Source organism: Varanus komodoensis, unplaced genomic scaffold (genome assembly GCF_004798865.1).
Source record: "Varanus komodoensis strain SLA01 unplaced genomic scaffold, ASM479886v1 scaffold1, whole genome shotgun sequence".
NCBI lineage: Eukaryota > Metazoa > Chordata > Lepidosauria > Squamata > Varanidae > Varanus > Varanus komodoensis.
The window spans coordinates 67,089,773-67,104,688 of NW_025335268.1; the positions used below are offsets into that span (position 1 = coordinate 67,089,773).

At 38.1% G+C, this 14,916-nt stretch overlaps 1 protein-coding gene across 1 annotated transcript in view; it reads right to left on the reverse strand.

Annotated features, from left to right (window-relative positions):
* The window catches only part of CASP8AP2 (caspase 8 associated protein 2), a 16,702-nt gene extending 5,036 nt beyond the window's left edge, over positions 1-11,666 (reverse strand). The window contains exons 1-5 of the mRNA XM_044430342.1: positions 11,523-11,666; positions 10,387-10,461; positions 8,845-8,960; positions 5,628-7,795; positions 713-3,905 (exon numbers count right to left, since the gene is read on the reverse strand). Coding sequence (XP_044286277.1) covers positions 713-3,905; positions 5,628-7,795; positions 8,845-8,960; positions 10,387-10,461; positions 11,523-11,666 — 5,696 coding nt within the window. The remainder of the gene's footprint in view (positions 1-712; positions 3,906-5,627; positions 7,796-8,844; positions 8,961-10,386; positions 10,462-11,522) is intronic.
* Positions 11,667-14,916: the final 3,250 nt, after the last annotated feature.

A 14,916-nucleotide genomic window follows, 5' to 3' on the forward strand; every position in this document is an offset into this window, starting at 1 on the left:
GGTTGTCATGTTGTCCAAGCCCTGATGGCTGATCCAATGACCAGTCAGGCACTCAGCAAGAAGAGCAAAAATTTCCACCTCTTCCCAAGTTATCCCAGCCACTGCCAGCTGCACCACGAGTGCACAAGGAGCCCTTGGAAGCAGCCGTCACTTGCTTTCTCCACTCCCTGCCAACCTCCCGCCCCATTGCCATATGTTCCAGGAAAAGCCCAATCAGAACACTTTCAAAAGCGACTGGCATTTGATAGTGAGCTATCAAAACTCTTTTTCTCCAGGAAAAGTGATATGGAGATGAAAGCAGTTTCACACTCTTTCCTAAGCATCTAGTCTTGATAAAATGTTTAAAAATTGTATTATCCTGAAGACCCTTGAGGCAAAATAAATACACACAAGTCAAAAGGAGGATCTTGTTGCAAAAGGATCTTGCCATGCAAACCCCATGATCCCAATTTTACAAGTAAAAAGCACGTGAACCTTTGGTTTGGATTTATAGCTTCCTTTCTGAGAACTGCCAAAGGGGAGAAGGAGGCAGCAAACAGCCTACAGTGAGCCGATCATCTTACAAGTTACCCTGGGTTGTTCACAGGCCAAGACACACACCACGGCTTCTTGCCAGGGTTAAGCTGCTGTGGTATGGGAACCTGCCCAACTGCTGTTATATATTTCTAATGCTCTCCTATTCAAACATTCATTTCAGTTTCTGTATTCTTACCTTGTCCAAGAAATTACAACTTCCCCTTTCTTCTTAATGATGTTTTTGGCACATAGACTTGATGGCGACATTGTGGATGTTGATGGTAAAGGATCTTTTTCTGTAATTAAAGGAACCTTTTTAATGGACGCACTTGTGGCTACTGAAGCAGTCTCTTTAGATCGTCTGCAATTTTTGCTGGATTTTTTACAAGTCAATTCATTACTTTCCTTTCTTTGTCTTTTTCCACTGGATGTTTCTTCTGCCTCCTTTTTTCTTTTTTTACTTTCTTTACTAAGGTTCATTTGGGATCCTTGACCATCAATATTAAGAACAGCTTTGGATTTAAAATGCTTATCTACTGTTGGTTTGTCAAGCAGGTCCACTGCCAAATTTATAACTCCTTCAACATCATGTTCTGAAGGGGCACTTGCTACACAACAGGCTTCTATCTTAGGTTCCTCTTTATTTTTATATACGCATTCCATACTAGTATTTAAAGCAGATTCTGCTGTTAGGTCCCATGAATCAACTTCATTTTCCATGGGTGTCTCATCAGTCAAGTCTATACATATATCAAAATGGCTCTTGGAAGTCAATTCTTCTACAGCTGGAACTGCTGCTGAGTTAACCAGAGAATGTTCAACTTTAGTACAAGATACATCACTTTTTTGGGATATGTTCAGTGTGTGTGACTGAGGTAGCTTAAAGACAGGTATATCTGTCATATATTGGGTAGTTTCACTTGATGAGTCTTTCAAGCATCCTAAAGATCTCCCCAGTACTTTAGCATGATCTTGCAAGTCACAGGCTTCTTTGGGACTACTATGCACCTGATCAGAGCCTTGAGGCTGAGCGGTATTGCTATATGGCTCTTGAAGAAGTTCATTCATGTTACATTTTTCCTCTTGGCTGGCATTAGTAAACAGATTCTCCACAGAGTCAAGCACATCAACAGGAACTCCAGAATGGGGCTCTTGCTGAGGCTCAGCTACCTGATCATTCACAAGACAGACAGATGACTCTTTCACAAGCGCCAGTGAATTAAGAACTCCCTTATGTTCATTATGACCATGTACCATCTTATCCTCCAGTTCAATCTTTTTCTTACATATTGTTGTTTCTTCCAGTGGTACATATTTTGAGTTCAATGTATCTAATTTTTCGTCCATTATAATTTCATTGTTTCTTCTCTCAGTAATAGTGGCTTCTCCGTCATTTCCTAGGATTGCTTGATGATGGGTTGGTGAGGAAGATGGTGCTGCACGCCTTATCTTAACAATGAAGTGATCATTTGATTTCTCCATTATTACTGCCTGCATTGGCAGGTTTGGGCAATACTGAAATCCAGGGACAGCAGGCATACTTGCCCATGATGAAGAACAGCTGGATTTACTGCTAGAATTATCAGATTCCAAAGCCAAATGGATGTCCTGTTCAGAAGCATCCTCTTCTTCAAGATGGGCATCTTCACTGAAGTGTGCACTTAGAACATCCTTGGGAACAGACCCAAGTATGTCAGGTTTCAAGAAACTAAGATGAGCATCTGATTTCAAAGGAGAGGGAATAGTCAATGACACTGCTAGGTCTTCCAGAAGAATGGAAGATACAAGTGATTTTGGCTTTTCTGAAATACATGTTTCATTTTTCTTTAAAGCTGGACTAGTAGGAATTTCAAACATACAGCTTTCATCCAAAATAGCTGGATCAAGAGGGATCTGCAGTCTAGTTAAAAATGCTGAATCTCTTTCAGGTGAAACTATGGGCCATTTAATGCTATCTAGTACTCTACATTCTACTTGCGTCTCTTTTGGAATCATTTCTTCCGATTCATATACTGGATCATTCCTACAGGTTTGACTATCTGGCACACGTTTTTCTGGTGTCCTGAATTCCCACTGATTTTCATCAATGAACTCATCATTCTTTTCTGAAAGATCAGAGCCTTGTAACAAACTCTTGAACATTTCACCCATTTGAGCATCATTGACTAGATTGAATGTCAGACCAGACATCTGCTGTTCTGTGAGAGGTCCAGAGCTAATATCTGACTTGGGAGGGTCTCCAGCCACAGAGGATCCTTCCTTTCCATATTGTCCATTTTTCAAAGCACTCTCCTTCATGGGGTTATCAATGAAAAGTTCAGCTTGGGTCTGAGAATGTTTTGAGTTATCAGAAGAGGAGCCTTTATGTTTTGCAGCTGTATTTTTGTGTATGTCCATTTTGTGTGTTTCATGGTGACCTTTCTTTAACACTTGATTACCTGCTACTGGTTTTTGAAGGACAGATTCTTCAGACTTTTGAGTTCTAGTATTTAAGGTGGTTTTCTTTGATTTCTGTCTTTCATTTTTATTATTCACAAGGCATCTGGGACTTCTCTTTGTTCTTTTATCAAGTTTACCTTTATCATTTTCATTTTCAAAACTTATCAAGTTACACAATTTTAGAATATTTTTTTTAATTTTATCAAACAGATAGTCAAGTTCTTCATCTACAAGTTTCCACAACTTTTTTTTCATATCTGCTTGCTGATGTTCAAATAGATACTCTATTTCACTATTCTTTTTTATCTGATTTAGTTTGGATTCTATAATTTCACAGAGAGTCAACTTCAAGGCTTCACTTGATTTAGACATTTTAGAGAAGTCAAGGTATTTTATTAGGGATGTAAAATTCAGAATTGCCGAATCTATAATTCTATGAAAGTTCTGTACTGGAAACTGCATTTTAAACTTCATGTAGTTCTTCCGTATTTGTTTTCTTATAGCTCTCAACATCTGCATAAACTCATGTACAGTAGAAGGTTCAACAGTAATCTGCACTATTTTTTCAAGACAGTCAATGCTCACAGCTTTAGTTTTCTTCATTTCACTGGAGGACATCAGGTTTCCATCTTTGGGTCTATTTTTTTTCCCAGAAGCTAATTTTTCAGTATCTTCACTGGAAGATGTAATCTTGGTCCTGAGGCTACATGTACTCTTGGACAAATTAGAACTATCAGGAGATACTTTTCTTCTTGCTTTTTTACAGCTCTCTAAGTCCCTTTCCACTTTCGGTTCTTCGTCATCACTTACAATTTCACCTTCTTCTAATTCATCTGAAGACATGGTCAGCTGAGATTCTACTAAGATTTGGTGATCTGAGTGAAGTGGCTTTTGATTTTCCTTGTTGAGTTCACTGGATTGGTTTCTTCCAGGACAGACAACTGCACTCTCTGGAACAAAATTTTAAAAAAACCCATCAGATGGTTGGTTAACATATCACCTGAAAGCAGCAAGTGCCAAAACAAATGGCAATTACTGTATGACTCAATAGCCGATTTTCTTCTAAAATCAGCTATTTGCAGCGAACATAACTGCTTTGAACTTTCTATTTAGACATGCCAACAGCTCTATGTATTGAATTTTAGTAGGGGAGAGGCTGCTTTGTCAGCCAGTAAATAGCATCTCAGGCCAAGACTATGAATCTTTAGGTCCAAATACCTGCTCAGCTATGAATTTCAGAACTCAAATTTAACCCAGTCACACTGTCTTAGCTTAAGGTACCTCCTAGGATTGTTATGATGACAAGGTTGGAAAGGGACTATGTATGTCATTCTAGGTGCCTTGGAAGAGGTGGATATAAAAGAAACAAATCAATCTTCAGAATGGAAACAGCTTTCATATATTGAGCTCCAAAATAGGAAGTTGCACTGAGAGTCTATTGTTGTTCAAATGATGTTGCATTCTACATCTTAAAACAAAATATGTAATGTTTTGGTTACAAATCTTAAGGAATTACTATATATGAATTCTGCATCCAAGATTCAGAACAAGTAGTTTTAAGGTTAAATCTTATTCATAGTCCTATTGAATTTAAGCATGACAAATTGAATAAAATAGTTGTAGATTTCAACAGTATAGCATCATCTTGGTTTATATACTTGCTGAGTTTGCTGAGTCCTCTATCTTCTCTAGAGGACTAGGTAACTTTCTGGAGCAAAATTTTGAGGATGTGGGGAGAAACTCTGCTTGGAGAATATGGAATTCCACCCTAGGAAAGTGTGATCCTATGAAACTTACTTGTGCATAAATACCATTTGATTAAATGGAGCGCACTTCTGAATGGACAAATACAGGCATATACTGGATTGCTGCAGTTATTAGAACTCAAGTTCTAATATTATGTAGAAATTCTACTGAAAATCAATCAGGCTTTATTCCAGCTGAATAGGTTTTGGATAAAATAAGCTAATGTTTATGTAGCAGAGTAGATAATGGGGAGGGGGGGCTTGTATAACTCTTAAAATTCAATGATTTTATTAGCATTGTGACCCAGGTTTGGCAAGTTATAGGGTTAGACATACAGGGTTTTTTTGTTTTGGCTCGCAAACTTCCTTGAAATAAAATGGTATTGTAGTTATCCCTGCTACCTTTTAAATAACAGAAAGGCTAGAAAATTGATTAGATTGACAACTGGAAATGAGGCACAGTGCAATTTATCCCTTTTTAACCAAAATATAGATTGATACTACAACTGGACCAGCAAACTGATTTAAGCCAGCACTACAATCATAATTTGCAGTTTTTGCTCAAAACCATAGTTTACCCATTTGGATTAAATGTAAAATCGGTCCAGGACTGGACCAGGAAATAATGCATTAAACCACTGGAGGTACAGAAAGAAGTGTTCAGCTCTGTGTTTCATTCCTATCCCTCTAAATCTCAGGGAATTCTTATTCTCATCTGGAAAGCATGTGCAGAGATAGAAGGAACGGGAAAGTGTTGGAGGGGAGAGAACACGTAGGGAGAGAAACTGAACAAGAATGGCAATTTTGTATTTGACATGGTCTTTTATCATGCCTAAAAGACATCTACTCCTTCCTGAAAATGGATTTATTTTCAGTGGGTTTTTTCTCATTTATATATCTTAACAAGCAGAAATAACATAAACTTACCTAGATTATAACTCTTCACTAATCCTTTGAAAGGGCTTTCTGTTCTGAGCACTTTAGCCAAGGGACGGATTGGACTATTAATTGGGCTGATGGCTTTTGGAATGTGTCTCATGTGATTGAGATCAATGCTCAGTACAGAGTTATCATCATCAACTGAAACTGGGTTTGTGTCTCTTTCTTGAAATGAAGAGTTCAGCTCTTTATTAAATAAAGTTTCTAAATGGTTTCCAGGGTCAGGAAAGCTTGGTTTCAGGTTATGAACCTTCTGGTCATTTGCTTGCACATCCCGACATAGTATCTTGCTTTCTTTCACAGTACTCTTGTGAGGCAGAGATCTGTTTTCTTTTTCTGGATACTCCATCACTTTTTCATCTGCACATTTAAAGGATTCCTCCTCATCCACCAATGAGTCTGAATCTGTCCCACTAATTTCATCTATTACACTAAAAGAATCAAATTCTACAGAACTTATAGTCTCCAAGTCATTAAAAGTATTATCTGGAAGTTTATCTTGATCCACAGAACTTCCTAGGTCAGGAGACAAATACATTTCATGCACTTCTCCCATTTCAATGTCAGCCTCAGGCAGGAGATTTCCATTAACAGCTAGTTCATTTTGTTTTACTACATTTTGTGTGAATGATGTCTCAGATAACTCTGTGTTCATGGTTTCTGCTGGACCCTCATTCCCCATCTGAGATACAGATCCTGTTTTTTCCAGATTGGTATGAACAAATTTGTCCTGGACAGTTAACAGTGGTGTATCTGTTCGCTTAGCTGCATTTGTATTACTAGACTCATCTGGTACTAACATTACTTCTTGACTTGGAATCTCTGAGTTGCATTCATTGGCAGACTTTACTACTGATTTGACTTTGTCTGTTTGCTTTTTAGCAGGAGAAAGAGTTAAATTTAACTTCTGCATAAAGCTTAGTTTTAAGTCTTTACTTTTTGACTGTTCCTCATCCCTTCCAACTTTTGTAGGGTTCCGCCCCTCCATGCCATCAACTATTTTGGAACTTGCTTCTGCCTGAAAGGATTTCTTTTCTTCCCTTTTCGTATTTTCTTTCATTTTAATGGTTCTTTTTGTTGTCTTTAACATTTCCTTTAAATTATCTTTGTTCTGAGAATTCTCATTATCTCTACATTTGTCTCTTTCATTTTTCCTTTTTTCTTCAGTTCTGTGTCTGTCGGATTTTGAATGTGTGTGTTCACACTTGCTGCTGTCCTCCTTGGAGTAGCTATGTTTTTGGTCACTACTAGAAGCCAAAGATTGTGCTGGTGATGATCTCCCTTCTTGGAAGCCATGACCATTTTTTGCTTTGTTTCTTCGACAATCACTATTTTTAATCTTTCGGTCTTCTGAATAGCTTTTATTTAATTTTTGAAGACTCCTGGCAAGTGCATCCCTTTCAGGAACCCTGGAAAGTTTATCAGGTTTTTTTTGTTCTAGATGCCTGTCAGGCTGTCTGGTTTTCTGTCCACTATTACTTTCTTCTTTGACTTGTGATTTCAGGGCCTTCTGATTTCGATTTTGTGACTTTTCATCCCTAACAGTACTAGAGTGTCCTGTTTTGGGCAGTAATCTGTCCTTAGGAGTTGACTGCTTCTCTTTAGCTGAGGGGACTTTATTGGTTCTTTTTTCTGCACAGAGGCTACTTTTGAACTTTAAGTCTTTGCTATCTTTCCAATGTCCATTTTTTACTGTTTTTTCTGGGTAAGCTTGAAATTTTCCATGAATATCCACTGCAGTACCATTCAGATTCTGTTGTGCTTTTGTCTTGTATCTGCAGTCATTCTCCCTGCTATAATGCTCATTAGGTTTCATTTCTTTTTTCCCCTTTTCTTTGCCACATAAGCTGTCAACATTTGTCAACCTTGCATGAGCACCATCAGTGTAAAGCTGTTCCGTATGAGCCTGAGGTACATATGGAGCATCTCTTTTTTCTGAATGAAATGTCTTCTTTTCTATATCCCAAGTTGAATAACTGGATGGTATGTCTTTAGATAGAGTGTGCTGAGTTCTAGAATCCAGTTTCTGATTGTTTTCTGGAAGTAAATCTCTGCCTTTATTTTTCATTTTTGATCCTTCAATGTTTTTTGCATTATTAGCTGATGCTAGGTATGTTCTACTGTAAGTATGTTGATGAACTGGAATTTCAGATAACCTGTATAAAGAGATTGTTTTAAGTAGCTACATTTTAAAAAGCAAGCCAAGATTTAAACAATTCCGCTAAAAACTTAATTGCCTGAACTAATTTTTAATGTGGGAAAGGCTTTCAGGTGTTAAAATAAATATGTGCAATGTTCCATTCAGACTGTCAGGCCAAAGTAAGCCAAGACCCACACAAAGGTCTCATTTGTTTCAACAAGCCATATTTAAGATTAACCATTTTGTCCATGTTCAGATGATGTTACAAGCTTTGGTTAATTTAAAATGAAAGTTTCTGATTTCCTTTTTGTGACTGTAGTGAGTATGTACAAGCCACAGCAAGTGTGAGGCTATTAATGCAATCATTTAATGCAGGCAAGTTTTTTCAAGAAACTCTCGAATTTTTAAAAGAGATAATCTTTCAGAAGATAAGTGTTTGACAAAATAATGTAGAGAACAATTCTACATGCTAGACACCCAGAGATTGAGGCCTGCCAAGATCAGGCCTTCCATATGATAGCCCTGTCCTTTGCCCTGCTGTTCTCTTGCTAGCAGGGTGTGAGGAGCACCACTGGCTATTTTTGCCTAAATCTTCCATTTAAGCATGTTTTACTAAGGCAGGCCGCTGAGCCCATCCCATCTAATCTATTCTCTGTCCTGGGGCAGAAATAGGAACCGAGGTGCTGTTAGATCCAGTGGGTATTCAGTCTCCCCATTCTTGACTATTGGCTTGCTTCAACACACCCATTTCCTCTCTTTGCAAGGTCATAGTCCCAGCCTCTGAAAAGGAAGGCATGCTAGTTTTCCTAAGAGGCTGGAAAGGGTGAGCTACAGTTGCATCTTATCCTCCAAGGTTTGAGCTCCAGCTCTGGCTGAGATTCACCACGCTGTGATCTTAATGTTTACGAATTTATGTAAAAAGTTATTTATATAGGTAAATATATATATTTAGAAAGCATTGTTTCCTCTCCAGTTACAATACTTGTGTTTATCTTTTCTTTCCTTTTTAAAAAACTTAGATTTCCCACAAAATATGATTAGTCTATTAGGTTTCAAAATGGGTACCTTCGCTGGAGATTACTGATTTCTTCATCTTTCCGATTAATTTCTACTCTAGCTGTTTTGATAAGAGCTGAAATATTCTTCTTAAGGCACTGGTTTTCTTTTTGCAGAATGGAATTCTAGTTTTAAAAGGACACAAGCACATACACATTATAAAAATGAATCTGCATGAAACGAAGGCAGAAAATACAATTAACTCTTTAAAAAATCTAATTTAAATCAATTTGCTGCTGATGGTTTATATCAAGTGGAAGATACATAGCTAGTTCTAAACATAAAGCCATTTCAACAGGATTAACTGCCTAATAAGCACACACAAGATTGTGGAACGTGTCTGTGATCTTATTGGCATGCTCTTGCCACAGTGAACAAAATAGTATATAATACCACAGAATGACATTCCTTGGGATATACCCAGCACATACTTAAATAATCCTCCATAGTTTCAAAATGCGACTACCCTCATTCAATCGACTCTTCCCTCCTTCCAGCTGTATAACTTTGTTGCAATATAAATAGGCTTAGATTCTAAATTCCTGGGATTGCTGCTAACTGGATGTTCACACCGGTGGACATGGGGGAAAGGTGATTTTTAAACATTCCTTCTCTACCTTACAGCATCCTGTGCCCCCTAAGAATCTGATCTGGGAAGCCGGGATCTCTCCTGAATAGCCTGAGAAGTGTTTCTGAGGTTTGCTGGAGCAACAGTGAAAATTACCTTCGCATCACTTTCCACTCTGAGACTGCACTGAATTGGCATCCCTTCCATGAACAGAAAGAAGCCTCAGCTCACAAAAGGGAAACTCAGAATCCAAGCCAGTGAAAAGACAGCAACCTGCTTTGTAGTATAAGAGACCTACTGCCCTGCTAATTCTTTTTCTGCGTTTATTATTTCTGTACTGTTTATTAAACAAAGCAAGCTTTTGTACAGAATACAAGATAGGGAATTCTTGTGTACAGGCTAGATGTTCAGAACAGGACACAAGATAAAGAATTCTTACAAGAAATGTTTGTTTCTCGATTAAGTATCCTCGATTAAGTCCAGTATTTTGCATTATATGAAAACAATCACTATGAGTCAAAGAACCCTGTGCATAATCAGAATATAGTTTCAGGCATGCACATGGTGTTGCCACTAATCTCCATCATTGCCCTCTGGGCTGCAACCCCTTCCTACAAGACATCAGGAAGAGCCACTTGCCCATGAAATACATGTGGATTCAAGTGCAGGCACTGTTAATTATTAGCCCAAAGGAAACTTTCAGAAAGCACTACTGATCAAACCATGGATGTGTCGGTTTCATATTGAGAACCCAATCACATAACTTTCCAAGTGCATTGCCATGCTACTTTTTATAAATGAACATTTCTCATAAATTCTGATGTTAAACTTATCATTTAAAATTTTTCTTGCAACTGATTTGTCCCGGTAAGTCACTTCAGTGAAAACAGTTAAACAAGGAAGATGAAGAGATGCATATGAAGAGCATACTTTCAATTTCAGGATGCAACATATATATAACATATCACTTAATACTATAGTACCTGTTCCTCTGTTTCCCGAAGCTTCTTCATCAACTCTTGAAGTTGTTTCTGACATTTCTCATGTTCTGCCTGCAACTATTGAAGCAAATACAAATATTTGCATTTGTAAAGATAATACTACATTTACAGAATTTTAGTTTGATTAACATATCCAGGTTTGTTGAGACAAAATAATTTTTGCATTTAAAAATAGCATCTTTCCTCCAAAACAGGGACAAAAAACACGTGAAAATGAATATGCAGAATGCGCCACAACTGATCACAGACTTTCAAACAAAATATAACAGAAAAACAAAGGAATCTAAACCATATTTCAAATACCTGAGCATCTTTCTGTACAAGTGCCTGAGTAACCCATTGTGTTACACAACTGCAGTTCTGCAAATTTACTTTTAGCTGAGTTCTCCTTTTTACCTTTTAACGTTGAGGGTGAAAATGAACTTTTATGCAAAAATAGTATCTTCTACAAACTATGGTTCTAAATCTTGGACTCTCTTGAAGTTTTACATGAAAAACTTTGCGTACAATTATATTTAACTAGTATGTTACCGTAAATATAAATAAAAACAATTCTAGTACCTGAAACCTAATGTGTTATGTGAAAGTGCAGCACACTTTGTAAATGTAGAGAGAACTACCCTAAAATATCACTTGTGTACTTCTCAGAAGTATATGGCTTGCTACTTTGGCAAACAGGATGCTTAACTAGATAGGCCCTGATCCAGCATATGCAATGACAAAACTTTCTACCTCTTATACAGAACATATGCTACCTTTAAAGTTTTTTAAAAATAGCAAAACCGCATTGCAGAACCTCCAAAAGAGTTTCAAGTTTTCAAAACATTTTGGTGGAATGAGAAGCTAATGCCACTATTAATTTGCTCCAGAAAACACAAAATGTAGTTAATTTAAACTCATTAATTATGGATTACATTCTAAAAAGTAGAGAACTACTTTGATTTTTTAAAAAGGAATTTAGGCAGCTTGATATGGGAGGTTGTTACTTTTAAAAATTACCCTTGAGTTCATGCAGATAGCAGAAAATGTGGTCTGAGAGCGGAATCTACTAAATTGCAATATAGCAATAATTAATTAACTACTTCATATTTCTCCAAGACAGTATCTGAAATGCATACATCATTGTAAGTGGCTTCCTTTGCTGTTCCTTCTTCAATCAGGAGCTCATCAAATAGATTTAAACCACTTCTGGTTGGAGTTACTGTTGTGGTAGAATTGACTGATGGTAAGGAAAAAGAGAGAAATATATTTATTTGGATCATACTTTCTTTCCATCACACAGATCTTTTTGTTAAATAAGAACTAAAAGAACAACTTGCATGTAACCAAGACCTCACAAGGATATTTTCTCTTTGAGGAAGTCCTTTTGCAATATGAAACCACTTTCAGAAGTTCTTCAGCTTAAAAAGAAGTTTACTATGAGGAAGGCATGCTGCTGCTCACAAGAAACAGAAGCTCAAGTCACCTTCTCTCAATGTTGGACATCTAGAACAGCTAGAACTAGTCATTTTTGCTCTCTAGAGCCTGGCCAAAGATCATTGGTTCCATTCTGCAGCAGCAATCAAAAGCACCTTATAAAGACTCTTGGATAATTTCTTAATAAGGAAAAAATGTAATACATTTTTATAAAGTGGGAATAAAAAACATCAAAACCTGTGTAATACAGATATTTAACAGAATATGAACATAGACTATGGAATGTAGCCTATCTGGAAAATGTTGCTTCTAAAGAACAGGATGCTCAAAAATAGGCACATTTGCCTAACAAATTCTTGCATAAGCAAGAATAAACGAAATGTAAGTGGAAATGTAAAAGGGAATTTTGTATCCAAAAGATTGTAAAATTAATTAGAGGTGATACACAAAGCAAGACTACAAATGTTAAGCCCATTTAAGTATTATTATTATTATTATTATTATTATTATTATTATTATTATAACATTTCTATGCCGCCCCTTGCCGAAGCCTCGGGGCGGCTTACAACACAATAAAATACAATACAATACAAAAATAACAATATAAAATTAAAATTAATAAAATTAAAAAATATAAACGATATAAAAGAAGTTATAAAAGAAAAGTTATAAAAGGAAAGGAAAGGAAAGGAAAAGAAAGAAGTCGCCCTGGCCAGATGAATAAGTGAATATTGTTAACAATTAAAATAACGTTTAAATAAAAAGGTCTTCACCTGGCGCCGAAAAACAAATGACGACGGCGCCAGGCAGACCTCTCTGGGGAGCACATTCCATAGATTGGGCGCCACCACAGAAAAAGCCCTCCTCCGAGTGCCTACCCTCCTAATTTCTTTCATGGAGGGTTCCCGGAGAAGGGCCTCTCCCGTAGATCTCAAGGGGCAGTCGGGCATATATGGATGTAAGCGCTCCTTCAGGTAACCAGGTCCCAAGCCATTTAGGGCTTTATAGGTCATAACCAACACCTTGAATTGGGCCCGGACTTCAATGGGAAGCCAGTGAAGCTGTCGGAGGACTGGAGTCATGTGAACATAACGCCCCGTCCCCGTCAGCAACCTGGCAGCTCTATTTTGAACCAACTGAAGTATCCGGACCATCTTCAAGGGAAGCCCCACGTAAAGCGCGTTACAGAAGTCAAGGCGGGAAGTCACCAGCGCGTGTGTCACCGTTGCCAGGCAGTCATACTCCAGGTAGGGGCGCAGCTGATTAAACAGCCGAAGCTGAAGGAAAGCGCTCCTCGCCACTGCTGTCACCTGAGCTTCCAATGAAAGCTCCGGGTCGAGGAGTACTCCAAATGGGGTATGCCACACTGGGATTCAATTCAGATGGTAAAACTTCATTTAAGGAAATTATTGGGCCTTCCATCTATTGATTTGAGAGCAGCTGGGTTGTTGTTTTCTTCATTAACTTATGTAAAAGTTCTTTTTAGCTTTAATACATCACGTAACCCTACTCTCTTAGTGAGAAAATGTTTTTGCTTAACTTATATGGCATCTTTGCTGTAAGAGCGTTGAAAGATATCTCCCTTAATCCTCTCCTTACTGTCAAAAGATTCCAAGGAACTGGGGTAAGGTTTAATATTAAAGATATCAGCTGAGAAAAACCTGAACAATGGGAAAATTATCTTCCCACAATACCAAGTCTGCCACTGTAGCTCCTGTAGGTATAAAGCATGAGTCCTTAAACTACGGCCTGTGGGTCAAATTCGGCCTGCCATGCCAATTTATCCAGCCCACCTCAGAGGTTTTGGACTCACCATGTGTGTGCTTGCGGAGATTGTTTTGGACTCACTTAGAGAAAACGATCTCCGAGCGAGCGAGCAACTGTCTCGCCACACGTGTGCCCCTGCCCCCTCACCAGCCCATGCCCCCATCACTGGCACCGCCTTGCCAGCCAGCGCCCACCACTGGCACCTTCAACTGGCCCCCTGTTGAAAAAGTTTAAGGACCCCTGGTATAAAGCATTCTCAACAGACCACTATGAACTCTTTAGCCATCTACCTTTTAACACCAAAACTCCAAGACAAACTGCCAATTAAAGGAAGTATGGATCTAAATAGACAGTTGATTTAATATCCACTGAAGGGGCTTTGCCCTCAGCTACCCTTTTAGATTTCCCACAGCTAGAACATAAGAAGTTAAAACCTGCATTTCTTATACCTTCTGTATTAACTCATAATTTCCAAGAACTGGAGGATTCCCATCTCTTTGAATCCTTCTCAGTACTCCCACAGGCAGAACAAATAAGTACTATACAGAGACTAGATAGGGTAGAAAGCTTACTTACAGTAAGTAGAGATTCAGTTCTTTCTCACAAGGACTCACCATCCACATCATTATTAATTAGCAAATTGCTCTCCCCAGTAGGTATAATCAAAAAACCGAAGCAAGATGGATAATTTAAAATCATCAATCTCTACTTTTAGAAAGAAAATTGGCAATTAAGTCTAATACCATTAAAGTAAATGTTGGCACTGCTAACTCAAAGAACTGGATTAGTTTTCATTTTCTGGAAACTCATGAACTTGGTATACCATCAACCCCAAATTTTCCTTCAGGATCTCCAAACAAGTGGATGGCTCCAAATAAAAGTGGCAGTGTCTTATTGACCAATTCAGTTTGCTAGAAAAGCTAATTTCTATTGACTCACTCTCAAAGAGAAGCAATTAACTATCCTCAATTAGATGTCTTTCATGGAATGTAGCAAGTTGGAGAAGGAAAGTTTTGTTTGCTTACTAGTTGCGAAGTTGCGTCCAACCTATTGCGACCCCATGGACAACACTCCTCCAGGCCTTCTTGTCCTCCACCAGCCCCCAGAGTCCACTTAAGCTCACAGTGACTGCTTCAGTGACTCTATCCACCTCATCCTCTGCCATCCCCTTCTTCTTTTGCCGCCAATTGTTCCCAGCATTAGACTCTTCTCCAGGGAGTCCTTCCTTCTCATTAGGTGGTCAAAGTATTTGAGTTTCATCTTCAGTATCTGGCCTTCTAAAGAGCAGTCAGGGTTGATCTCCTCTAGGACTGACCGGTTTGATCGCCT